Here is a 25,127-nt window from a genome sequence, read left to right on the forward strand (position 1 = left end):
CCGACAGCTATTTAGCACCTCCATATGGATTTCACCAAGATTCTTCGAGGACAATCCGGGCCGACTGTTCTCGAGGAACTAATTTCGACTGAGGCTGACTGAGATGTCCCGGCGATTTAGCAGGTGGGCTTGTCTGATATATAAAAAAATTGTCAGAAGATACTAACGGAACAGATTACACAATTACCCTTAGCTCTCCTCTCCATGGCTCTTGGTTATATGAATACACCGACGATTACATATATTCAATTTGATCGATTCGGGTAACAACTCTTTCCAAAAAATCCTGCGAGTGATATTTCATGTTCCAAGCTAGCGCCTCTAAGAAGTGCATGCTGGTGTGCTTCTGGATTAATCCATAGTACTTCTCACGTTTAGATCGCTTTAAAGTAAGTTATTGCATGCATATAAACGTGCCTGCAGTGGTTTCATTGGCATTGCCTCCCTCCCCCGGGGAGCTAAGTAGCGAGTGACGATCTGTGATTATATGCTGACCTAGGCTCACTACAATTCTTTGATCAATTGATATACCCAAGGCGGGGAAAGATATCATTTGGACCATCAGCCCGGATCCACATGACATTAACTCGTTGGATACGGCAGTTATGATACTATGAGACACGGGGTTTATCACCAAATGTCGAGAACTTGAGGCAGGTCATGAAGAGCTTTTTGAGTCTTCAATCACTCATGATCAGTTCTTGATATCACGACTTTCTTATCTGGCTATTTTACACCATTGAGATCAAAACTAATAGTCCAAGGATAGTTCCGCGAAACTTTGCGTGGCACGATGACGTGTCAAGAAGACACATCAAAAGTTACCTTGGAAGGACATCGTGGAGCTAGTGGGTTGCCATTATAAATAGCAAGAACACAGGGAAATCAGTTGTCCTCCTCCCCATATACCGCAATGGAGATATGAACTTGAATCACAAGTTCTCACCACCAAATCATCACCATTATGATCGATTTCTCTTCCCTCCGAATTCTATGCTTACAGTATAGTACTTTCGTATAATATACACGCCTAACTAGAGTGGGGTGTCAGCAGTATAAGAGAAGAAGAAATCTACAAAGGAGAATTTTGTGATATACACCCAGCCCGTAGGCCTGCTCATCCAGGTCCTGCTCTCCGTTCTCCACTATGCAGAAAAACAATCCAACCAGCCATGCCAACAAAAACAAAACTCCCGTTTTACATCCCGCTCCGCCCGTACGTCCGTCCCTCATCAGACATAGATGCAAAGATTGAAGGTAGTAAAGAAACAAATAATAAAACAGAGTACAATTAGGAAAAAAGGAGGCCTCTCTATCTATTCAAAAATAGCCCGACGATAGCTGCCATGAAGGCCCCAAATGCTGCGCTATCAAGAATCCTACCCGTGAAATCAATCTGCCGCAACGAAATCACCATGAATGCTCCAAATGCAGCGCTCTCGAGCAGCGCAGTGGTAAACTCCACTCGCTTCAGTGCGATGGATTGTTCGCTGAAATAACCGTGCAGCTTTTCGTTCCAGTATTGCCATAGCTTCTTAACCTCAGTCACAAAGTCTCTCTCCCACAATGGCTTCTTCTCTTGCTCATCCTGCAATAAGGCCGCAACCTCCTCTACTATTGCCTCACCCTCTCCCGTAGCGGTAGTAGAAACGACAGTATCATGGACGATATCTTCTTCGAGTAGCACCGGCTCACCGTCTACTACGGCCGCTGTATCAGCTCCCATAGCCGTGTCAACTGCACCAGCACCACTCTCTCCGGCCATCTCCATTATTTGTTGTACAACCTCCTCGGGTTCAACATGTAGGTTCAATAATGCGTTTCTAAGTCCCTCCTCTTGAATCACATCCCTAACCTTATCCTCGAAGCTTCCAACCAACCGCTTTCTCTTCCACGGCTCTAACCATAGCTGAACAACCACAAATAACAAAACGTTAAAGCCCATCAAACCCCATGTAACCCAGGTACTTGCCCGGCGGATCTTGTCGCTCCAGATTTGCTCCTCGTGGTACCGCGAGAGTATGCTCCTGCTTAGCTTCGCCTGCATGTCGTCCACCACGCTCTCTGCTACAGCAAGTTGCTCCTGTGCTGCCACCTCGGCCTGTTCGTTCGCATGATCGGAGCGGTATAGCTCGGTGAAGCGTTCGAGGTCCGATGGCGACCAGGCGTGCTTACGTTGGAGGAGCTCATTGACTTCACGTTGGCTGGCAGAACGGCGGGCGATGGCAGATTGGTATGCTTCCTTTGCATTGCGGACTGCTTGACGGGAGGATTTGACGGCTTCCTCTATTTGTGGAAAGAAAAAAGGGGGAGAGGAGGACGGGTTTAGCGAAGGAACTGTCTCTGGTGGCTTTTGGATGCGATGGGGGTTGTCTTTCTTGCGTGCCTAGGGTGGGAAGGGGAAGGGAGGAAGGGGAAGATACCTAGGGCTTCAATGGACTTTTTGAGCGCTTCGATTTCCGAGTAGCCGGTTAGGACATTGAGTTTTTGGCCAGCGGTGAAGACAGCGATTTGGAGGTCTTCCATGGCCTTTGTAAGCTTCTTTGCCATCTCCGAGCGCCGAAGGTCCTGCTGGGAGGGTAGGTTCTTGAACACCGGGCTCAGTAGTGAGGATATTGGAGGTGTCTGGGGTTTTGGAGCAGAGGAAGAAGGGGAAGGGGAAGGGGAAGGGGAAGGGGGAGAGCGATCATTGGCTCCACCTTCACTTCCACCTGCCCCTCCTCCAGCAGCACTGCTGTTGTTGCTGTCACCGGGGGTGTTTTTGTCGCCGGATGAGACCCATCTGATCTGCTGGCTCTTCAATTGCAGTGGCCGAGGTTGTAGCAATGGGTTTCGCGTGCATGTTGGTTTTGTAAAAAGACACGAATTGGAGTGCAATTGCCGGATACTGCGGAGGTTGCACGGTGAGGCAGTTGGCCGGGCGAGTAGAATTGATCTTAAGAGCGGCCGCATGTCGCCGAGGCGGAGGGGAGAGATTGAGAGTGAGGGTGGGTTGACTGGCGGAGAGGAGGCGGCGGTCTGCGGGGATCCGGGGGGGAGGGTCCTCGTTCAATTGTTGGGCCGTACCGTATATCCGTTCGGTCGGTGTTGGGCAGAAGTGGGAACTGTCGGATGCGCTGCTTGGCGGTCTAGCTGTTCCGGGGTGTGTGGTGGGGGAAAGTGAACCCCTCCTATGACGCACTCGGGAGAGACAACTGTCGACGGTGTAAACAGTAACAAAATAGAGCGTATTTACTAACCATCAATTCTGACAATTGGCGCTTCGCCACTCTCCAAAGCGGCATCCACAAGTGTCATTTTGCGGCTTGCGCATTTTATATCCCTATAGAGGGGAAGTATCAATTTTACATTTTACAACCGTCAATTTCGAAGTGTCAATTGTCAAAAATGACACTTAGTAATAATAAGATTGTAGCTGAAAATAGACATTTTTTAATTACTACTCTGCATCATGACGAGAAGAGTATCTACTGGCGATTGTATCACTCGAAGATCTCTGCGTGTGAGAACAGAACTTGGAATGTCCAGGGTACCTGCCCGTGACGTTGCAGAAGATCAAGAGCAAAATACTTTACATATCATACCAGTCTGGCTGAAGTCAACGTCTTGGAACTCTCAACTTACCAGTAAAGGGATTTCCCTGTAAATGATCGACAGATCTGGACATCATGGATTATGCCCCTTCCCCTCTCTCGTACCGGTATTTATTCCGGGTCTGTTCCCCCTCTCTTCCTGGTTAGCATCCAGAAATCATGCGGTGTCTGTCCATTTAGCCAGCTATCCTCATCATACTGCTATTAAAGAAAGCTACCGCCATCACTTCATCTCAGCACCATCATTACAGCCTCTTCTTCTTCTTCTACGATAACTGTTAATTAGTTTAACCAACATTCATTATGGCACCCAAGCATAAGGCAATTGTCTTCTCCGACTTTGACGGTAGTCCTTCATCTCAGTACTCTCAGTAATACATCAAGGATAGACCAACTAACTGACTTTACCGTACCTCCAGGAACCATCACTCTCAAAGACAGTACGTCCCACCTCACCCCCCATTTCAGGCCACCAGCTAACATAGCCCCCCACAACCAGGCAATGACTACCTCGTAAGCAAACCCCCTCCCCATACCCGCAACCCCAATCTCACCCACCTACTAGACCGACAACGTCGGCTACGGGCACGAAAAGCGCCGCGCCGGCAACATCGAGATCCTCGAGCACCGCGTGACCTTCCGCGACGCCTTCCGCGAGATGCTCGAGTCCGTCTCGGTCAACAAGCCCTTCCCGGAGTGCATCGAGCTTCTCCGCGCCAACATCAAGCTCGATCCTGGCTTCAGCACCTTCTATGCATGGTGCCTGTCGCAGGACATCCCCGTGATTGTGCTCTCGAGCGGGATGGAGCCCATCATCCGCGCGCTGCTGACGGACCTTGTCGGTCCCACGGCGGACAAGATCCCCATCATCAGCAACCAGGTCAAGATCCACGAGGACGGCAAGGGCTGGGAGATTGTCTACCATGATGATAGCGACTTTGGACATGATAAGAGTTTGGCGATTAAGCCGTATAAGGACTTGCCGGATGAGGACCGGCCCGTGCTGTTTTATTGTGGGGATGGAGTGAGTGATTTGAGTGCGGCCAGGGAGACGGATTTGTTGTTTGCGAAGGTTGGGCATGGTTAGTCTGCATTCTCCTCTTCCCCTTCTATATCTTTTCCTTTGTTGGTGGTGGCTGATTTTGCGGGGGTAGATTTGATCACATACTGCGAGCGGGAGAAGGTCCCGTTCACGGTGTTCCACGACTTTAAGGACATCCACGAGACTGTCAAGGAGATCATTGAGGGCAAGGCCACGGTCAAGGAGGTGGCCGAGAGGCCGCAGAAGGAGAAGGAATTTGGGAAGGATAAGGAGATCCTGAATTAGATGAGGTGCTTTTAGAGTAGAACCTAGACTAGATTTGGCTTGCTTGACTCAACTGCTAGACTAGAGGGCTAGACAAATAAATTATTTGCCAAAGACTTTTCGTTCTCCGTGGCTGCGATTATTGTGAATAGTGTTAGTGGGGTTGGGATTGGGTTTGGTGGAGAATGGCTGGTAGTCGTGAATCCTTATTGGGGCATTGCCAAGGACGAGAATGGTAATGATAGTAGTAACAGCAACCCAAAATAGTCACAGTAATAGCAATAGTAACAGTAAAGAATACTCAAAACCCATAGCAATAGCTCAATAACTACATATCTACAAACTACAAACAAACCAATATCCCCCCACTACCTCACCCTCAACTCCACCTCCGCCTCCCTCTCCCCCTCCCCGCCCACCCCCTCCACCAGCACCTCTCCCCCTCTCCTCCTCCAAAAAAACACCCGCCCCTCAACCCACGCCGCAACCCGACACACCACAGCCCAAACCCGCTCCTCCCGCTCCGCCTCCCCCGCATCATCCTTCGGATGCTCCCTGTTCTCAACAGCGAACTGAAACCGCAACACATCCTTCCTCGTCACCACACCACACAACCTACCTCGATGCTCAACCAGCACAACCCGCGGCCCAACCTTCTTGAAGATCTCCATCACCGTCTCCAGCGGCAGCCGCGGATGCACGCACAGCGGCGTCGGGTCCACGAACTGCGAGAAGTCCAGCCCACCCACCCCCCCACCTCCTCCCCCTCCACTGCTAGCAGAGCCAGTCGCATTATCCGGGGGCGTAAACACGCACTTCCCCACGCCGCTGCGCGGCGCGCGGTCCAGCGCGAAGCGCAGCTCCGTGCGGTTGATATAGCCCATGAGCAGCGGCTGCAGTGCGCCCTGCGGCGTGACGACAGGGAAGCCCTGGAACTCGGTGCTCGCCAGGATAGCCTCAACGTTTGCGCGCGAGAGGCCGGTGGCGGGGAGGGTTGTGAGGTCTGTGTTCATGACGTGGGAGACGGGGACGTTGAAGGTGTGCTCCTCCTTGTTGTCGAGGAAGGGGAAGCCGTTGAACCAGATCATGCGGTCTGCGATGCCGCCCTTGCCGCAGCGGTCTGAGACGGCCTTTGTGATGCCCACGACGATCATGGTGGGGAGGATGTAGGTTAGTGCGCCGGTGAGCTCGAACATGATGACGACGACGGAGACGGTGATGTGCATTATGCCGCTGAGGGCGGCGGCGGCGCCGAGGAAGGCGTAGGTGCCGGGGGTTATGCACTGGGGGGTGAGATGGGGGGGTTAGAGAGCAATACTGGAGTTACGACGGGGGACAGAGGCATACGGGAATGTCTGGCTGGCAGCTAGAGAAGAAGGCAGAGTTTGGCGCGGCCTCGTGGAGCGCCTGGACGAGGATGCCGACGGTGCGGCCGAACGTGGCGCCGATGGCCATGGAGGGGACGAAGATGCCGGCGGGCACTTTGCACCCGTAGGAGATGATGACTAGGAAGACTCTGATGACTGTGGCGATCGTGAGCGAGACGATCATGTGCCATCGCCGGCCGCTCCTTCATTTATATCAGCACAAGAGTCCCGGGACTAACAGACAGAGGCAAACACATACTCGCAGAGGCCGTTATAGTCGTGTCCGCCCTCACACTCGCGGAACAGGATCTCCATGCTCTCCGTCATGTCGATGCGGAGGAACATGTTGGCATAACAGATGACAGCCGTGACGCCCGCGAGGAACGTGACCTCCGCGATGGCATACTCCTTGAGGTATCTCTTCCGGAACGACTGCGCGCGCAGGTTCCACTTGATCACAAACTCGCCATAGAGGCCGCCAAACACGCCGATAATCACAAAGAAGACAACCTCGAAAAAGTGCCAGTCGCGGTCATACGACACCTGGAACATGACGAGCTGGCCCGTCCTGAAGGGGTTCATCGCCGCCAGCACGGCCGTGGCCACCAGCGCGCAGAAGTACGATCTCCACATTGTCTTCAGCGGGAAGTTTGACGACATTTCCTACCCCAACAATGTCAATGATCATTCTGCATGTTTTTCAGCCGCCAGGCAAAACTCACCTCGAGCGAGAACAAAACACCGCCAATTGGCGACCCGAAGGCGACTGCGACGCCGGCAGCCGCACAGGCAGAGAGAATCTCCCGCATCTTCGCGGCGTTGCGGCGGTACTTCTTGAAGAACCTGCTGATGACGTTACCAGTGCAGACGGCGTAGTGGACGCTGGGCCCTTCCTTGCCGACGCTGAGGCCCGAGGCAATGGCGAGTGGGAGGCCGATGGACTTGATCAGGAGCGTCCAGCCGCCGAGGAAGCCCTTCATGACGAAGCCGGCGAGAATGCACTTGATCTCGGAGATGCCGGAGCCGGCGGCGTAGGGCGCGAACGACTTGACGAGGATGGCGCTGGTGTAGGCGAAGAGGACCTGCGCGGGTTAGTTTAGTGGGGTCCGGAGATGAGGAGGGTGGAGGTGGAGGTGGAGGTGGAGGTAGCTACGGAGAAGAGAATGTAGAGGATGTGGTTGAAGGGCCATATGGTGCTCCAGGGCTGCCATTCGGGGCATCCTGCAGATCGCTGTCAGCTTTAGCTAACTTCAAGAATCGGGGCGTTCGGGCATCCAGAGCGCCAGCAGCCAACCTTCGTCACTCCCCCAGCAACAGAAGTTCTCGTTCAGATAGAATGCCGTCGTGCACCTCCCCATGCGGATGTCCGACAGCCACTCGGTGATGATGTTCAAGAAGCTGGCGTTGAGGCCGATACAAACACCTATCCCCGCGCGCGCACACAATCAGCACACTCCCCTCCCCAACAGCTCCCACACAGCTCCCACACAGCTCCCACACAGCTCCCACACAGAAAAACACAAAAACACAGCACCGCCCTACCAATCAGCGAGATGACAATCCACGCCTGCCCGGCCTCATAGCTCTGCCGCAGCTTCCACCGCCACCCCTCCGCGCTCCCCCTCACAAAGAACCCGCCGTCCTTCTGCCGCCGTCGGCGCAGCTGCGCCCGCGCGGCATCCTGCACCCAGTCTACCACCGGCCGTCAGTCAGAACCCAACCCGCACCAAATGCGCCAGCTCAAGGCCACCCTAGCCTACCTATCGTCGTAAAATCCTACCCCGACACCACCCACCGTCAGCCCTCCCGCCAACCAACCAACCACCCACCCACCACAAACAGCGCCTAAAAAACTCACCTCGTACCGGCGTATCTCGTCAATCTCCTCAAAGTGCTCCTGTTGCTGCTGGGTGTGCGGGCGGCCGCCGCCGCCGCTGTGTGCGCGCTCCTCGTCGGCCGAGCGGGTCGAGATGGCGATCGACAGGCGCGACGACAGCGAGGGCCGCAACTGCGGGCGTAGGCGTGGTGATGATGAGCTCATGGCATATGTGGTGTGTGTGTACTGTGTGTGTGTAGGTGCTGTCTAGGGTGTTGGGCTGCCATTCCGGTTGAAACGAACGGGCTGAGGCTCTGGGACTAGCTGGTTGCCAAGTATTCCGGTGGGGGGGGGGGGGATGGATGCACGTGATGATGTGATTACTCGGCATGGCCAGTGGCTGGTGATGTGCGGCATGGGGCGTCACTCGGTCGGGCGTGGGGGTGAGGATGATGGAGCGGTGGGGGAGGAGGGAGGAGGGAGGAGGGGGGAGGGGGGAGGGGATTGGGTTCTGGGAGGTAATGGGCTGGGTGTGCTAACTCTGTCACTGTGCAGTGTGGAGACCTTAGCTATCTGAGAGCTCCAAGGTAACTAACTACCTACCTACTAATCCCATTACCAGAGACTGGGGACAAAGTCACTACTACAGCTGCCAGTACATACGCTATCACAGAGCCTGGAACCAATGCTCGTGTGGACCCCCAACCCGGACAATTACTCCACTACCGGCACCCAAAGAATGGGATATTCATCGCGTGATAATAGGCTTTTGGCGGAAGGCTGCATATCTCCCTTCTCCGCGCCTGGCCAATCAGGGCGCTCTTCGCAGTAATATTTCGGGGGTGTTACTGCAACAAGAGCCGGCGACAGTTACGGTGCTTCACATTCGCTGCAGGCTCAGCTTCTCGCCAAGCATACAGAACAGTAGTTGGGACAGAAGAATTGCAATTGCTAGAATCTCCTCCAGCTCCGAGAACACCTACATGTGTCCATTGTGAGGTCTCGATAGACACAATTGGCATGTAGGTGCCTGTCCATGACCTGCAGCCAATCCCCCCCTCACACTCGGTTCCTGCCTCGCTCGCCTTGAGCCCAGCAGCCAACCCGGTAGCAGCCGCACGGGCCACACACTCTTTTTTACGCTGTGGTTTAGGCTTCTCACACGACTGAACCCTGCACAGCAACACCTGCAGGGCCGGTCGTCGTCTCCCACTTTCCTTTCTCCAGCCAGCCAGCCCAGCCCAGCCCAGCCCAGGAGCACCCAACAGAAAGAATCCCCATCCACGTGAGGCGCCTACACTCACCTCCTAATTTCCCTTTTATCACCAACTCCCTCTTCTCTTCCTTTCTCTCCTCTCCTCTCCTCTCCTCTCCTCTCCTCTCCTCTCCTCTTCTTCTCTACCTCCCCAACCTCCCCCCACTCACCACTATCACCACTATCACCAACTCCCCCCCACCACAGCAGCAATGTCCACCACCACAACCGCCCCGGCCATCACAGCCGAAAACATCCTCCGCCTCTTCCCCGACATCAACACCTCGCTCGCCACCGCCGCCCGCAACTCCTCCGAGCTCGACGGCTACGACGAGGAGCAGGTCCGCCTCATGGACGAGGTGTGCATCGTCCTCGACGAGAACGACGTGCCCATCGGCAGCGCCACGAAGAAAGTTTGTACGTACATCCCTCTCAAACTCGCCTCCCACCTCTCCGCCACACATAGCTAACCCTCGACAGGCCACTTGATGAAAAACATTGAGCAAGGCCTCCTCCACCGCGCCTTCAGCGTCTTCCTGTTCGACAACGAGAACCGCCTCCTCCTGCAGCAGCGCGCCGACGAGAAGATCACCTTCCCTGGTACGTGCCCCACCACCATAACCCCCAGGCAGCAGGACTGAGAATGGAATTGACTGACAATTGGTGCTACTAGGCATGTGGACCAACACCTGCTGCTCGCACCCGCTCGGCATCCCCGGCGAGACCGGCGCCGACCTCGCCGCCGCAACAATGGGCGTGCGGCGCGCAGCGCAGCGCAAGCTCGGCCACGAGCTCGGCATCCCCGGCGCGCAGGTGCTGCCGGAGCAGTTTAGGTTCCTGACGAGGATCCACTACATGGCGCCGAGTGATGGGCTGTGGGGGGAGCATGAGAGTGAGTTCCCCCGCTAGAGGGGAAGGAAGGGTTGCTAATGTGTGGGTGTGAATGTGCAAAGTCGACTACATCCTCTTCATCAAGGCTCAGGTCTCGCTCGACATCAACCCGAACGAGGTGCAGGCGTACAAGTACGTGACGGCCGACGAGCTCAAGGAGATGTTTAAGGACGAGAAGCTGAGCTTCACGCCGTGGTTCAAGCTCATCTGCAACACGATGCTGTTTGAGTGGTGGGAGAACATGGGCAGCTTGGAGAGGTATGAGAACGAGACGCAGATCAGGAGGATGTGAGGTCTGCTGCGCAGAAGGGGAAAGGGAGGGGGTTGATATTTTGTAGAGGTGCTTTTACTAGATAACTAATACAATAAAATGCTGCTTTGGGTTGGATATATGTGGTGTGGAGTGTGGGTTGAAGAGTTCGTGATAGTGGGTATGCAACTGTGGTGCTGGTTCTGAGGTGGATTGGGTAGGGCTCTCAATATGCTAGAGCTTCCTCTACGTGTCTGGGAAATACCGCTTACAAAAATACCTAACTCACCTGTAGACTGTAGTATTACGCCCTCGAGGGCGTCTCATCATTGAGCACATAACTAACCCCCCAAGTAGGAACAAACTCTTCCCTCCCCAGCCCAACCCCCAGCCCATTTACCTTACCAGCTCGCCCCACTACGGGACCCTCTCGGTGCAGAATCCAGGCCCAGCAACGAGCACGTGCGCCTCTCCACCCGCGCAGCACAACAGCCATACCATCACCACAAGAGCTATTTAACCACCCCCACCTATAGGCCTGTAGAGTTAGTTAGTTACCAGAGCATAGAATATATAGCCCAATGAGCGCTGGGCCAAGCACACATATTTGTAGACCCCGCTTTTGTCCATTATTCCGCAGTGTGTGTGGCCGACCTTCAAGCGCTACGTAACATCGCCTGCGGCTGCTTGTGCAGATCTAGAGCGTGTCTGATCTTCACCTGGAACGGGATTTTGTCCGACCACCCCCATTGCCGCGCGGGGAATCACCGCTCTGCTGCGTTTGCCAAGAACGAGTGATGGGTTGTGATGGGGTTTTTTTTTTTTTTTTGGTCTACGTGTATGGTTGAAGGGTGTTCGGCCGCGGGGGGGGGGGGGTTAAGTGGTATGTTTGTGTTAGGGGATGGTAGAGTGGTGGCAGGGCGACAGGAAGGTGGTAGGTTTGTAGTTGGGGCCCGGGACAGTGGGGTAATTATAAAGGGTGGGGGTAAGGTGTTGGTGGCCCTTAAACTTGGTCTTAAAACGCGGAGCGGCTGTAGAATCTCGTCCGGGGGGCTCCGTAGAAGTACCTAGCATTCTAAAGTTGGCTCTAAGCATACCCAGCCGGGGCTTCGAATCCAACCAGCACTACCGGTGTTAGCAATTGATGGGAACTATGTGTCATTCCCCCACCATTATTGGTTTGTGTACCATATTGCCGGAGAGTGTGGGAGGCTTGTGTGTGAGGTGAAGATAAACAGGCCTCAATGGGAATAAACTACAGTAAGCCATATTCTTCCCTTAGCTTGAGCTTCTGGTTTGGGATCGAGAAGTTATGAGTAACAGCCTTCACCACTGGTACCGCCCCGGAGAGAAGGGCTTCCATGATAAAGTGTGGCTCAATTGATCAAATAAAGGGAGCCTTGAGGAGACTGAGGGTAGGATATCAGTACCGGGCTTATGATTGGCTCTCAAGTACTTATGTAGCTATCACTTCGGGGTTGAGGGGGTATCTCTACTATTATCAATGATGGCAGTTTCTCAAAGAACAATGGCTAGGTTATGACAGGTTTCGGCCACTATATTTCTGTCTCGAGTTGACGAAATTCAGTAGAGGTTGCCGACATATTTGTTTATCCACAGTGTGGTGATGTTTCACCAGTACTACAGCAACTACTAGTCGCCATCAATATACAACACACGGTATTCTAGCTATCAATTGAATCAACCAAACTGGGCAATTAAAGACGCATGGTGGTGAAAACTCCATTTCGCAAAAGCTAAACCCTATTGTACAGAACACCAAGAAGAAAAAGGAATCAATTAAGCCCAGACGATGATGATGATGAGGAGGAAAAGATATGAAGAGGTGATCAGGGTGATCAGGGTGAGAGGGGGGCAGGGGAGGAAGGAGGGGTGAGAGGGGCAGCATATATAGCCTCAACACCCCAGTCTCACCCCGAAAACGCAAACCTACCCAACCCACCACCACCCCCACTACCACCGCCAGCCCCACCACCACTACTCCCCGCCTCCTCCATCTCCACCTCCCTATCCACAATAGCCTCAATCTCCGGCGTCACCTTCTTCGACGCCGCCGTGGTCGTCTTCCTCCTGCCATTGGCGGCGCCGCCAACGGGTAGCACGGTCTGTCCCTTCTCCTTCTCCGCGGTCTTTGCCGCCTTCTTCTCCCGCACCTGCTTGTACGGCACCGTCTGCGGGATGGTATCGGAGAGGAATTCGAGGTTGTTGGTACGGGCTACTGCGCTAGCTGTGCTAATTGTCAGTGATGGTAACGCGGGGAGGTGGAAGGAGGGGATTGTACCAAGATCTTTATACTGCATCGTCTTCCTCTGCTTGCGGTCTCCAAGCGTCATCTTGAACCCCTGCTCGGCTAGGTACTGCACGAACATCTCCTGTGCATCCCCATACATAGTCAGCGCCTCTCCGTCGCATACACGCACGCACACGCCGGGACGAAAACATACAGCAGCAATAGTGGCCAGGAACGCGGCACTGTTGGAGCATCCCGCGACATCGTCGTCGAGGCGGATAATCTTCTTGACGCGCGAGACTACAGACACATGACGAGTTAGAATCCTGCGGCCGGCACTCTTAAGGGGGGGCAGCAGGCAGGCAGGAGGGGGGGAAAGGAATAGATTGCAGCATGCAATGCATACCTGGCAGAGCCGGATGACCTGTGATCTCCTCGGCGGGCGGAATGGCCGTGGTATTGTAAGGCATTTCTGCGGTTTCTGGGCACGTAGAGCTTTGTATAGGGTGTGTAGGTATCCTCTGGCGAAGGTATGTATGTAGGCAGCAGGTAAAGTAGAGTGAAGTAGGTAGGTATGGGTTCAATTGACCCTTGGGGAGCTCCGGCTGTAGATGTATGCCAGTTAGAGTAGCAAGGAAAAAGCGTGGAGGTCTATCAGTGGCTGCACGTACTGCGCAGTGGGTGGGGGGTTAATTCTGCGTACAACGGTGGAGGTTGGGTTAATGAAGAGCTCTCTCTCCTATGCTCTCCACGCGGGTGTGTGTGTGGTGGTGGAGCTTGGTGGGCCCTATCTACTGGGTAATATACACAGTCTCCGATTAGGAATTAGGCAAAGTAACTCTTCAGCTCGATACGGTAAGCTTTTTTTCTTTTTTCTAAAACATTTACGGCAAGGTTAGGGTTTGGGTGTCAGAGGTGCAGTTGGATGGGTGGATTACCCTGCCTATGGTGTACTACTAATACATAGTCGAACTTCGGATCGAATATTCGATATATCGGTTTTCGAATTTCAGGATAACCCACCTATAAGGATTCATAGACCAGATCATTAATTTTTTGGTTGGAAAAGTAGTACACCCCGTCGAACTTTTATATGTATATGTAGGAATCCTACCGTGTACATTCTAGACATGAAATCTCACTCACTTTTTCTATTACCGTTGAATTATGCCCTACTGGTGAAACTCGACTGCAATTGAGTGCAAAGTTTCGGCACGACTTACAATCCGGACCAGCTATGATACTTTGCACTTGTTGAAAGTATTTGTACTACTATCAAGTAGTTAAACAGAAGTTTTTCCACATTCTACTAGTAGTGATGGGTCACAACGTAATAGTCAAATTGAAACCTCTTATTATAGAATGTGTTTATGATAAGTTCTGTGTATAATGATTGGCCTTGTAAGCCTACATGTACTAGTTTTCTTTCTATATCTACGGTCAGATTCATTGCATTATGTACTTAATATGATGTACGCACATGTACTTTACGCAAAGAACGTATTATATACCCGAATATCAAAACACAATGGGATATCTTAGAAGCATGTTTCGTTGATCAGGATACTGTTCAAAAATATTTAGTGCTTTGAATGGCCCATCATATCAGACCATAATGTCATAGTTGATAAAGCCGCATCATGCAAGCTTGTGACGAATATCTGGGTTTGTCCGCCCTGGATCTGTATCATACTAATTTCTCGTCCAAATAGCTAGGTCGCTGTCTTATGCTGCACTCCTCGTTGGGGGCATGTATATAGTGTCTCATTAATTGCGTACTTTTAGGGATTATTTTATTTTGATTGGGGACTTTAAAATGGCACATTAGACAGGAGTTGGCTAACAGGTCATATAGTGCATGGAATCTCGAATGGAACCTTTAGTTTCATTTAGATCATGGACCGACATAAGCTTGCTGAAGTATGTATGACTTTGTGATAGTAATGCATTACTTGAACACTCAGGTGTAAAGCATATCCCCCCTTCCTAGCTAAGGTTCCACAAAAAAGTAAATATGATCATGAATGAAAACGTTATCTTGACTGCGTGTGAGCAACCCTGCCGAGTGATTTCCCGTGACCAAACAACAAAAGTCCACCATTACAATAAGCATATAGAAGCACAGCTTCTACTCGGACACGAAAGAAAAGAATATTCAGTAGCACATGAGTTGCTAGATCATATCTGTGACTCCACACTGAAATTTTCACCCAACCCTGATACACACGAAAAAGAAAGAATTAATACCCGTTACTCGCCACCTTTTTGTTCCTCCTCAACCCTAAGATATCTTCAATCCTGCTTTGTTTTGTTGTTCTGCCATGTGTATCTTAGATAGCATGAACATGGCCTTGTTCCAGATCGGCAGAATTTCTGAGGAGTTGTCCCAAATCAGACTCTGCGGACATATCGTCCTGCAGGGAGTGTCCTTCGCTTTCCTGACCGGTCTCAAGAGAATCGGGGTAATAGATACTTCCGTAATCGATGGCAGTGTTAACTGCTGAGCTTCCGCTACTATGCTGAGATGTTCCGTCAGCAGTACCAGTGGACGAATCATCGGTGTCTTCAGAACTTTCTCCAGTTTCGACTCCAGCACTGATAATGGTAACACTTGTCAAATCTTTAATCTTATTGGCCTCAGTAGTTGGTGCGGTCTCTTCTTCGCTAGCGCTATCGCTATACAGAAGACTGTGATCGGACAGCCTATGGTGACGACGGTAGGGAGACTCGAGGGTATTTGGGGGGGGTCGACCCATTTGAAAAGGGTCGGCAGTGTGGGCGGCTTGAAAAAGTTTCCTCCGCTCAGCATCCTGTCTAAGCTGCTTTTGCCGTTGTCTATGTTTGAATAGTGATGCAATCTGAGTTGATGTTAGTGATTTATAGGAGACAGGGCTGTGGAATAGGGGAAATACTCCAGGGGTGTTGGCAATAACGAAAGCACAGGTCGTTTCTGTGTTAATTTAATTAGAACTTGTGCAAACGTTTATCCTCACTTAACAACTTCTCATCCAACGTGATATTCAAACATACCAACAAGAGCCCAAAATGTGCTTGATCCAAGGCATCTCAACGACGTGACTTCTGCCATGCGGCCAAAGGCAGCACCTATCACAAGGAGTCCGAGCCCGAAGAGAAAGTACAATCCCACTTTCCTGCGAATTGGGGCCCTCAGCTTCATGACGAATGGAATCGGGGTCACAAGCAGCGGGATATCTGATGCGATATTCAAAGAGCCAACGATCAACATCGTGCGGTACGTATCATGGCATTCGCCTTTTTTTAATAGTTAGTATATCTCCGTGTAAAGGGGCGGATAAAGAGATGGAAACGTACGAACAGCAGGCAGTGGATTTATCTTCCAATAGTCTGTAAACGGAGTGCAAATAGCAGATATTGTGATCATGGCGGCGAGAAAGGTAGCAAGAAGAAACCATCCAGCAAGGATGACGGTCAGACTTCTTTTACCATTTGTGACAGCGAATTGCCTCAGTACACACCACCAAGTACACTTACATCCCCAGATGCAGATGCAATATAGATACCATGAGGCCAAACTTGCCTTGCTGCCTATGACACGAAGCCTTTCATCATGGTTGATCAACATGATAAAGTCTTCGGCAGTGTTCATCAGGTTGGTCCCTTTCTCGAGGTAAACAGCCACACATAGCATGTAAGCAGTGTAGAAGAGCATGCAGCCTATCATTAGCACTTCCTCGAGTTGAATCTTTCGATTGATAAAGCATCTTATTCCAACTCTGGCCAAGCCAGCAGTCATCGAGATGGCGTAAAAGATTCCTAGGTCTTTGACGAGATACTTTCCGTAGGGAGATTCCTCTGGGAACCGCTGCACCTCAGTCCCCATTTTAGTTGATGAGAGATTGGGATTGCTTTTGAGAAGAGGTTCGATGTAAGGACAGTGTGTAGTAGTGAAAGAGGGTGTGGAGGTTACAGGACGAATTCAAAAGCATAATCTAGGCAAAGCCCCATGTACTTTCGACCCAACCCTTAAACCAAGTGCCGGGCACCACACCTCAATTATGTAGACACATACAAATGTATCCAATCTAGGAAAAAATGAAATAAGTAGAAAGTTGAAATTTACAGTCTAAGGATGAACGTATGATTTCCTCTGCTTATTTTTGATAAATTGTGTGTTCCGATTTTCTTCATTTTATTCATTTCACACGCCCAGCTATATTAAGGAATCTTACCTTGATCTTGACGGATCAGAACATTAAGGTTCAACTACCCTTGCAATGGACATGTAATGTACAATACGGGATGTAATTCACACCGTTAGTGATGCGGCATTGTATTAGAATACCGAGTTAGCTCCATATAGCCTTGTCTACATGTAGTGTGGTCCACGAGGCATTGACGCTAGAGGCCTCGCCTCTGTCTCGAGAAAGCTCAAGGCATGGGGTCCGCAAGGCGAGAATACTCGAGACGAACTCTGCTACTCGGGTCGAGATGTTCGAGGCTTAGGTACTCAGACTATTAAGAGTGGCATTTATTCAGTGGGATTGACGTTTCTTATAGGAATATCACTTTCAAGAGTAAACTCTAACTTTGGTGATTAGCTAATTCTAGTAATTATTTGCTTTGAGTAAGCAAAGGTAAGGACCATATGAGGTAGAAGCACCTCGAGGGACTTATCTCTGCTCGCCTCGAGCTAGTGTTGGGCACGAGCCTGTTCGAGACGAGCCTGATATAGAGCTCGAGCCGGCTCAGATTGTGGAAAGGAAGGCTGGGGATGTTCGAGCTCGGGAGCATGGCTCGACCTCCCATTAGTATAGCTAAAAATAGTCATCTCCGTATACTTTTTTCATTTCTAGGATCTATAAACAAGAAAGAAAGAAAAAAACATATTGAATCGGCTCCGTTCGGGATTCGAATACAAGATCTCCCTGTTGTCGTCATAAGTTTCCTCAATCAGGGTGCATAGACCACTATGCTAACAGAGCTTGAAGGTCTGCTTGCTGGGGTAGATAATAAGCTCTAGTAGTAGTAGCAAAGAATGAATGACTTAGGCTAACTCGAGCTCTGATTAATATAACTGAAAATAGTCATCTTGATATCCTTTTTCATTTCTAGGGACGAATTGGGAGAATCCACCCCCGACACACCCACCACCCAGCTTTGCCATCATCAACTCATTATTATAGTCCAAAAAGCTCGAGCTTTTCCAATATTAGCTCGAGCCCAATGCTCGAGCCAGCTCGGCTTGTGCCCAACACTACCTCGAGCAGCCAGCTCGTGGACTACACTAGTCTTTTCTGGGCGATAGCAAACCTAGTTCGATGGCGGATGGGACAACAAAAACCAACAAGAGCCGATAAAATCGTAGCGGTCCTTCGTCTCGACTGTTTATCAAATCTATGGTTGGCTGAGAAGTTTCTGTTTACTATCGACTAGATTTCGCCATTGTCCCAGAAAAGACCGTACTATCAGAAATACCGTAAAAAAAGCCGAACTACTACCGTAGTCTGACGAATTCCGCAGAAATTTTACCAATCTTTCCGGCACTTTTATATTCCTTATAGGGATCTATATTTCTAGAGAGAGCTCTATGTAGCTTAGTTCATTTCACACGAGTGATAAAACATGAAATAGGGTTAGGGTTTATGTGTTACCCTGCCTATAATTCAATTCAATTCAATCCACTAGAGACCTTCAGTTTTCGATAGATATTGAAAGTCAAAACCCTTACGAGTTACTCCCCACGGTCGCAATGTTCGCCCTCCGCTCTCTCCTCTATCGCCCGGTGGCAGCGCCCATTCGTGCATTCTCTACAAGTGCTCCCGCCGCTGCGACATTCAACCAAGTAATTCGAGGGGCGCGCAAGCCCCAGCCCGCACGCAAACCGGTCTCCCCCGCCATGTCTACTACGGGGAACCCATGTATGAAGGGCGTATGTCTCAAGGTCACAGTCATGAACCCGAAAAAACCCAATTCGGCAGATCGGAAAGTCGCGAGGGTGAGGCTGAGCAATGATAAGGTGGTTACGGCATATATACCTGGTGAAGGTAGGTTTCTCCCCATTGTTTATGGGAAGAGATATAGAAATAGCCAATTCTGAGAGAGGATAGGTCACAATGTACAGCAGCACTCGGTGGTACTGGTGCGCGGTGGAAGATCCCAGGATTGTCCAGGTGTGAAATACCACTTGATACGTGGAGCACTTGACTTGGTAAGCTCCTATTATATTCTCCTATAGTTGGCGATGAAAATATTAATGATGGGATAGGGAGGCGTGGGAAATCGCACAACATCAAGGTCAAAGTACGGTACAAAGAAGCCGAAGTCGGGTGCGGTATAGGTATAGCTTCCTATATAAAATAGATAAACCTCCGTGATGGTCATGTACAGTACTTTTGATCTAGTGAGAAGGCAAGCGACACTACTATTAATTCAGTAGCTTTTCTCGTTGAAGCTCCAACTATGTGGTTAATTCATACCCAACTGGAGTTTCACTCTCCTATATTATGCTACCCCCAGCCAATTGCGCATAATACACATCCTTAAAAGGGAATTTGCTATTGATCAACGTTTTATCAATGATGATGCAAAATTGCCCTTCTCATACTCCAAGCTCTTCTCATGGATGTTCTAAGTAAAATTATGGTAATTGATCAATCTATCAATAGGCAGAACCATGAATTGAATGGAACCGGTTCTAGGATTAATGTCCATGTGCAGAAAAGTAATAGATTTCATCCCGCTAGTATATATTTTCAAACGACCCCCACCTCCAGTTAGCATAACCAGAAAAACCTGAACTCCCTTCTTTTTCATGTTTCATGTCTTGACAACTGTCCCATCTTGGCGGTCCCGCCTGCCTAATCAATTTTTTTTTACCTTGAGAACCAAATAAAAAAACCCAGAAATTCGTTATAAACCTCAACATTGACTGCACTACCACCTCGAATGCGTCATATATTTAGTCCATTTGGTTCTGATAGCCATCCGGCTTCTCCAATCCCATGACATCAAAGTGACGGGATGTGCAGGAGTATCCTAGTATACAAGTCAGTATGAAATTGGGCAAAATGAACAACGGGATGATATACCCTTCCAGTCAAAGTTATCCTTCGGGTTGCAAGTGCATTTGAGCTTGAGCCTGTCGCTCTCCGTGGTAGGGCAATGAGTAAAAGGGACATGATAGTAACTACCCAGTTGTTAGTTTGACCTTATAGAACCACGCTTAATCTTTAAACATACGCAATATCGTTGAAAAAGTGGATTTCATCCTTCGACATCAACAACCCTGCCGCGATACTATGTACCGGGGCATCCCCCCATCTCTCATAAAAGAATCCTCCATCATGGTCCAATTTGTTAAAGAAATCCGTATATGCCTGTCCTCTCCAAAAGTCCAGCGATCCGACCTCAAAATTCGACCAGTAATGACAATGGTTGTACGTGTTGCCATCGTCGTCCGACAAGAAGGCCATCGCATTGTCTTTGTGTATATGTTGGGGATACTCCTTCATAAAGGCTTTGACACTATCCCAGAGTGTGGGAATAGTCTCCACATACTCATACAGAGATAGCACGAACCCGTACTTTTTTTTATTGTCGCGCATGAATCGGAATACATCGTAGTCAACATCACAGTAGAGCTCAATTGATGGCTCAACGCGCCAGTAGTATTCGTAGTCAAGCAGAAGGGGATGATGAAAGAAGAAGCCGGATTCAAAACGGCACATGTGACGGTAACTGACACTATCACCATAGATGATTTTACGCTGCGCCTATTCATTCGAGAATGGTTAGCATTGTACCATCCCACCCAGAGGAATAATAATGTACCATATCCTCTCGGACTTTCTTCGCTTTGTCCTGGTCAATCCAATCGGGGAAGCTCCAGTGCTCCTTGGGAATCAATCCATACTTCGTATTGCCAGATACTAGGGCAGTAGTAATCTTTTTGAATTGAGCATCGAAGGGCTTGTCATTCAGGAAAACCCAGTCGTAGTTAAATTTTCGGTTGAAACGGTCCTCGACCTGCCGGATGGACTTGGCAATCTCCCAGATGTCGTTATTCCGCGCGAGAGTGATGAAGGTTGCATTTGCGCGTTCGCCAGAATGGACTGCGGGAGGGAGAGAGTTGGATGTGTTGGGTGTTTGATCAGAGGAAACCGAGCCTGGGGAGGTTGCGCCATCGGCAGTTGAAGGCGAGCTAGGAGAGCCTTTTTGTTGTGAGATGATTTGCTCTACAGGAATAATAGAAGTTTTGGCAGTAGAGACATAGGTTGACGAGTAGACTTTGAAAAGTACGGCTATTGTCTATGTGGGTAAGCGAGAGAGATTAGATCAGATGTTTGTGGGTTTAAAATTCAAGATCAAACGGGACTTACGAAAAATGCCAGCAGAACGAACCGCAGGGTCCGTGTGTTGGATGCTGCCATGTTGTGGCCAGCTAAGGGTATGACCTGCTATCAAAAAGCCGTGACGCCTGAGTAGAGATGAAGGTATGCTAAGCTACGATGGCAAGTATCGCATCCAAATGGATTGAATGGAAGAAATAAAGATGGAGGACCAGGAGGAGAGCTGGCTTTATGAGAATGAAAGCAAGGGAGATGGGCAGTGGTTACGAGGCAGATGTGAATAGCTACAAGGATCTTCCACGACAAGTTTAGGGGGAGACAGCGGCGAAATTAAAACAGCACAACTACATGTAGGGATAGAGCACCCAATACTCCCCTGAGCTCAAGGGATTGGGATGGCAGATGAGTTGATGAATACAAATGAGCCCTCGAGTAAGGTGCTCACAAAATTATTTATCCAATAGGTGTCCGATCTACTCGTTCTTAGGCAAACTTCTTCTTTGGGAAATATCTGGCTGGTGCTCGGGCTGAGGATTTGACGATGGTGGTGATGATAATACCACAAGAGGATTTATATTCAGCCCTTCATAAAATTGGCGCCGGATCAAGCATCGTCTCGATTTGCCAACCTCACTGCTCCGACCGTTGTTGGTGCAGGTGGCGCCGTTCCACCATTTCAATCTCAGGCGCACAACTTAACCCAACCAACCCCACCCCACCTTCGATCCCCGCCTACGTATCAACTTAATTCTGCCCCACACTCTCTCATCACTTACAACCCACCATCCTTCATACCTTTCCCCTTGTTGTTTTGATACACACCATACACACCCTGTCGGTGCTCTACAATACCTTATATCAATCGGCCTTCCCTCGGAATGTCGTTTTTCGGATTTGACACCGGTCCCCCACGGGACCGTGGGCAACATCCCGCGACAGCCCCAGGCTTTTCCCAGGCCCCAGATCATTTTGCCTCTAGACCGAACGGCGACGACGATGACGATGGGTGTGTTTATTCTATAAAATGGCGGCTAAGTTGAATGATAGATACTGACATTATATTCTTTCAGAATTGACTTTGAAGACACATATGACGGTCTCGGCGATGCACTGGATGAGAAAGATGACGCTTTCAACGACGAAACCTTTGGCGGTGGGGATGATAAGATTGGTACATTCCAAATAGGACATTCTGAGGTTTTGGTCACATACTAATCTGAATCATATACTCAGGCAAAGATTTCGACTTTCACGGCCAAACCGCAAAGGTCGCGGACGCAATGGACGAAGAACACGAAGTGTTTAATCGTTCCGCCCGGAAGCCATCGGTAGTCCATTCCGCTTCTACCCAGCAGCAGCAGCAACCTTCTCGACAAGTCCTCCCACCCGCTCATGTCCCAGTTCTCCGCCCTGATATGTCCCTATGGGGCGGCACTACCATCTCCTCAACCCCCCCACCTCCTCCAGCGGCAGAAATCCACCGGGAGCAAACCCCCTCCGCCCGTGCGCCACCACAGAATATCAAGAAATACATGTCCCTTGATGAAGTCGAGGCCGAGATTCTCATGAATCAGAAACCCTTAGTTATGGCGCCGCAGCCAGTATTCCAGGGTCCTCCGCCACAGCAGGTACACCAGTATATTCACCAACAGCCCGATTTCAATCAGCAAATCCCGCAACATGGAGGATTCAGTATGCAGATGCAGAATATGCTACGGGGGAGCCAGCAACAACAGCAACATATGCAGGCTCCTCAGATGATTCATCAGCAACAACAGCATCCAGATCATTTGCGTGGAATTCCGACTCCTGTAGGTCCAGTGGGTGGGGCAAGATTGCCGCCGCATGAACAATTACAGGAACCAAGGAATGCGTATGGCATGGCGCCTCATGTCCCTGCTTCACAACTTCAAAATATGTCTGAAATCGAACGAGCAAGGTTTCTAGAGGACGAGAGAAAGCGCCTAAAACGCAACCACAAGATCGCACAGTTGGCTCGCTATAATGGACTCATGACTCCGAATGATAAAAACTTCATTACAAGGATCCAGCTACAGCAACTTGTATCCATCAACAATGCTGATGACGCTGCAAACGAGGACTTTTATTATATCGTGCATAGTGCGATCCGTGCTAGAGCTAACCCTACCCAGCCGTTAAACCAGTTTGCTCAAACATATCTATATCGACAGGGGAGGGGAAACCGGCGTCAGGATAATCATCTCCATCGTATGGAGCAGCAGGTTCAGCGCGCTGTTGCAGCAGCGAAGGCGAGGCCAAAAGCGTCTCAGTTAGTATTGGAAGGGAGCTTAGGGAAGATCAGCTTCAGCAATGTCAAGACGCCACGTCCAATGCTTAATATCAAGAAAAGTGAAACCGGAGTCGGCGAACAGATCCGGAAGGTATATAACCGCTCCTTTCCTTTCACACCGAGTGATAATCTATGCTGATGAATATATTTAGACCCAACGCTCTACAATTTCCGGCGCAGGCAAAAAGACACTTCTTCTTACTATTGAAAATGTCTATAACGCCCTTCTCAACCTCGAATGCCACGAACGTGATCGCGGAAAGCTTCCACCACCCCCAGAGACAAATATCCACACTGAATGGGAAGCCAAGCGACAAGTTCTCGTAAGCAAGCTCTGGCAAGAACTCAAGATTATGAGCCCTATCGACCCAAGTAGCAATCAAACACATCCTTTCATAGCAATTCTAAGCTATACAAAGATGAAGCGTGCGATTCAACGCATATTCAGACACCTGGACGAAGAACAACGAGTCACAGTCCTTACAATGATTGTGGTCCATCTCGACATACTTGACGTTGTCAAAAACGGCGTGTATCAGCCTCATGAAACAACGCTTCCATCTGCAACACGCGAGGAAATCGATCTCTTTGCCTCGACAGTATTACCATCCCTCATATCCTATGTGTACGAAGCGCCACTCAGAATCGTCATTGGCCTTCTTGGAATCCTTTTGGAGCGTGTCGATGTGGTTCTAGTCTCAAAGACAAAAATCGGACTCGCATTCCTCACCATGTTTTCCTCCAGAGCTGAGATTGTCAAGCAATCTGGGATGGCTGATGAGAACGAACTTGCCCAGTGGCAAGGAATGTATGACCGCCTGTTTGAAACCTTGCAGGGGCACTGGATGGGATGTTTCCCGCCGAACGGAATGGCCGTCGACGATGTGTATGTTTGGCAGTTTTTGGCAAGTGTGGCGGTAGGGGCCAGTATGCCACAGCAGCAGATGCTTGTGGGCGCTGTGAAGTAAGTTCTTTCTTCTCTTTCTTGCTTATTCGAATGTTGGAAGGCTAATGAGCGACTGTAAATCACAGGGACCGTGTAATGGAAAACGTAATGGCGTCCAAAACACTCCCGGCGGAAATTGGGACGCAGAAGAGCGCCAATGTAAATTTGTTCATGAGGGCTATTGGTTTGGATGTTGAGTTACTTGGATAGTTGGAGGAACCGAGAAAAGTTCATTTTTTTTTTTTTTTGGACTTGCCGTAGTTTCCCCCCTTTTTTTTGGCAGGGGAGGGAGAGCACACACCAGTGAAATGGAGGGGCGGCATGTATCAGCGCGGTTTGTTTGAAGCGCTTAACTGACCATACTATGAAAACTGTGTTTGGGTTCTTGGAGTTAATTGTTTTCACTTTGGTTTTACGTTCAATATTGACGAGTTGAGATTAAGTAATAGATTTGGTGGTGGTGTGTGAGTAGGACCTCTTATGTGCTTTTGTTCTCACATATCTTTCGGTGATACATTCTCCTAATCCATTGAGAATCTCACGATAGTAGACTCGTGAGTTCACGGTTTCTGGCCTTGTGGAAAGGATGAGTACGAGAGTGATACAGGCCAGAGGACCCAGAGCTATTGTTCAGGTTACGGGAATGTTTGCATCACGAAATATGACTCGATGTAACATAGACACCTCTTGGGCGCTATTAATAATTACTCCCATAGGACTCACATGTGACACCCGCGGGATATCCTATACCCTAATCATTTACATACATCTCAACTAGATTCGTAAGCTGTAGGTGCGTAAGGTCATTATG

The 25,127-nt window shown here is 49.9% G+C and overlaps 9 protein-coding genes across 9 annotated transcripts; 4 read left to right on the forward strand and 5 right to left on the reverse strand.

Moving 5' to 3' along the window:
* Positions 1-1,312: 1,312 nt before the first annotated feature.
* Positions 1,313-3,297, reverse strand: H6S33_004703 (uncharacterized protein; the record flags this gene model as incomplete). The annotated part of the gene is made up of 4 exons (XM_044836051.1): positions 1,313-2,286; positions 2,424-2,796; positions 2,864-3,132; positions 3,240-3,297. 4 exons carry the CDS (start codon positions 3,295-3,297, stop codon positions 1,313-1,315), a joined length of 1,674 nt encoding a protein of 557 aa, XP_044690676.1.
* Positions 3,298-3,896: 599 nt separating this feature from the next.
* H6S33_004704 (uncharacterized protein) lies at positions 3,897-4,920 on the forward strand (the record flags this gene model as incomplete). Its single annotated transcript, XM_044836052.1, has 5 exons — positions 3,897-3,939; positions 4,013-4,033; positions 4,093-4,106; positions 4,159-4,675; positions 4,748-4,920. 5 exons carry the CDS (start codon positions 3,897-3,899, stop codon positions 4,918-4,920), a joined length of 768 nt encoding a protein of 255 aa, XP_044690677.1.
* A 347-nt stretch (positions 4,921-5,267) lies between these two features.
* On the reverse strand, positions 5,268-8,307 carry H6S33_004705 (uncharacterized protein; the record flags this gene model as incomplete). Its single annotated transcript, XM_044836053.1, has 9 exons — positions 5,268-6,182; positions 6,247-6,469; positions 6,526-6,929; positions 6,989-7,348; positions 7,420-7,487; positions 7,561-7,689; positions 7,809-7,958; positions 8,027-8,042; positions 8,125-8,307. The coding sequence occupies 9 exons, from the start codon at positions 8,305-8,307 to the stop codon at positions 5,268-5,270; spliced, it is 2,448 nt and encodes an 815-aa protein (XP_044690678.1).
* A 1,242-nt stretch (positions 8,308-9,549) lies between these two features.
* Positions 9,550-10,520, forward strand: H6S33_004706 (uncharacterized protein; the record flags this gene model as incomplete). Its single annotated transcript, XM_044836055.1, has 4 exons — positions 9,550-9,754; positions 9,818-9,937; positions 10,011-10,229; positions 10,291-10,520. 4 exons carry the CDS (start codon positions 9,550-9,552, stop codon positions 10,518-10,520), a joined length of 774 nt encoding a protein of 257 aa, XP_044690679.1.
* A 1,889-nt stretch (positions 10,521-12,409) lies between these two features.
* Positions 12,410-13,199, reverse strand: H6S33_004707 (uncharacterized protein; the record flags this gene model as incomplete). The annotated part of the gene is made up of 4 exons (XM_044836056.1): positions 12,410-12,726; positions 12,781-12,871; positions 12,944-13,029; positions 13,136-13,199. 4 exons carry the CDS (start codon positions 13,197-13,199, stop codon positions 12,410-12,412), a joined length of 558 nt encoding a protein of 185 aa, XP_044690680.1.
* A 1,860-nt stretch (positions 13,200-15,059) lies between these two features.
* On the reverse strand, positions 15,060-16,591 carry H6S33_004708 (uncharacterized protein; the record flags this gene model as incomplete). Its single annotated transcript, XM_044836057.1, has 4 exons — positions 15,060-15,587; positions 15,642-15,679; positions 15,760-16,002; positions 16,063-16,591. 4 exons carry the CDS (start codon positions 16,589-16,591, stop codon positions 15,060-15,062), a joined length of 1,338 nt encoding a protein of 445 aa, XP_044690681.1.
* Positions 16,592-18,460: 1,869 nt separating this feature from the next.
* On the forward strand, positions 18,461-19,048 carry H6S33_004709 (uncharacterized protein; the record flags this gene model as incomplete). The annotated part of the gene is made up of 3 exons (XM_044836058.1): positions 18,461-18,755; positions 18,819-18,919; positions 18,977-19,048. 3 exons carry the CDS (start codon positions 18,461-18,463, stop codon positions 19,046-19,048), a joined length of 468 nt encoding a protein of 155 aa, XP_044690682.1.
* Positions 19,049-19,669: 621 nt separating this feature from the next.
* On the reverse strand, positions 19,670-21,140 carry H6S33_004710 (uncharacterized protein; the record flags this gene model as incomplete). Its single annotated transcript, XM_044836059.1, has 5 exons — positions 19,670-19,746; positions 19,800-19,897; positions 19,951-20,483; positions 20,542-21,018; positions 21,090-21,140. 5 exons carry the CDS (start codon positions 21,138-21,140, stop codon positions 19,670-19,672), a joined length of 1,236 nt encoding a protein of 411 aa, XP_044690683.1.
* Positions 21,141-21,937: 797 nt separating this feature from the next.
* H6S33_004711 (uncharacterized protein) lies at positions 21,938-24,526 on the forward strand (the record flags this gene model as incomplete). Its single annotated transcript, XM_044836060.1, has 5 exons — positions 21,938-22,065; positions 22,130-22,230; positions 22,293-23,461; positions 23,523-24,334; positions 24,403-24,526. 5 exons carry the CDS (start codon positions 21,938-21,940, stop codon positions 24,524-24,526), a joined length of 2,334 nt encoding a protein of 777 aa, XP_044690684.1.
* Positions 24,527-25,127: the final 601 nt, after the last annotated feature.

The sequence above is a fragment of the Morchella sextelata genome (genome assembly GCF_020137385.1).
Source record: "Morchella sextelata strain SCLS chromosome Unknown scls_18, whole genome shotgun sequence".
NCBI classification, from domain to species: domain Eukaryota; kingdom Fungi; phylum Ascomycota; class Pezizomycetes; order Pezizales; family Morchellaceae; genus Morchella; species Morchella sextelata.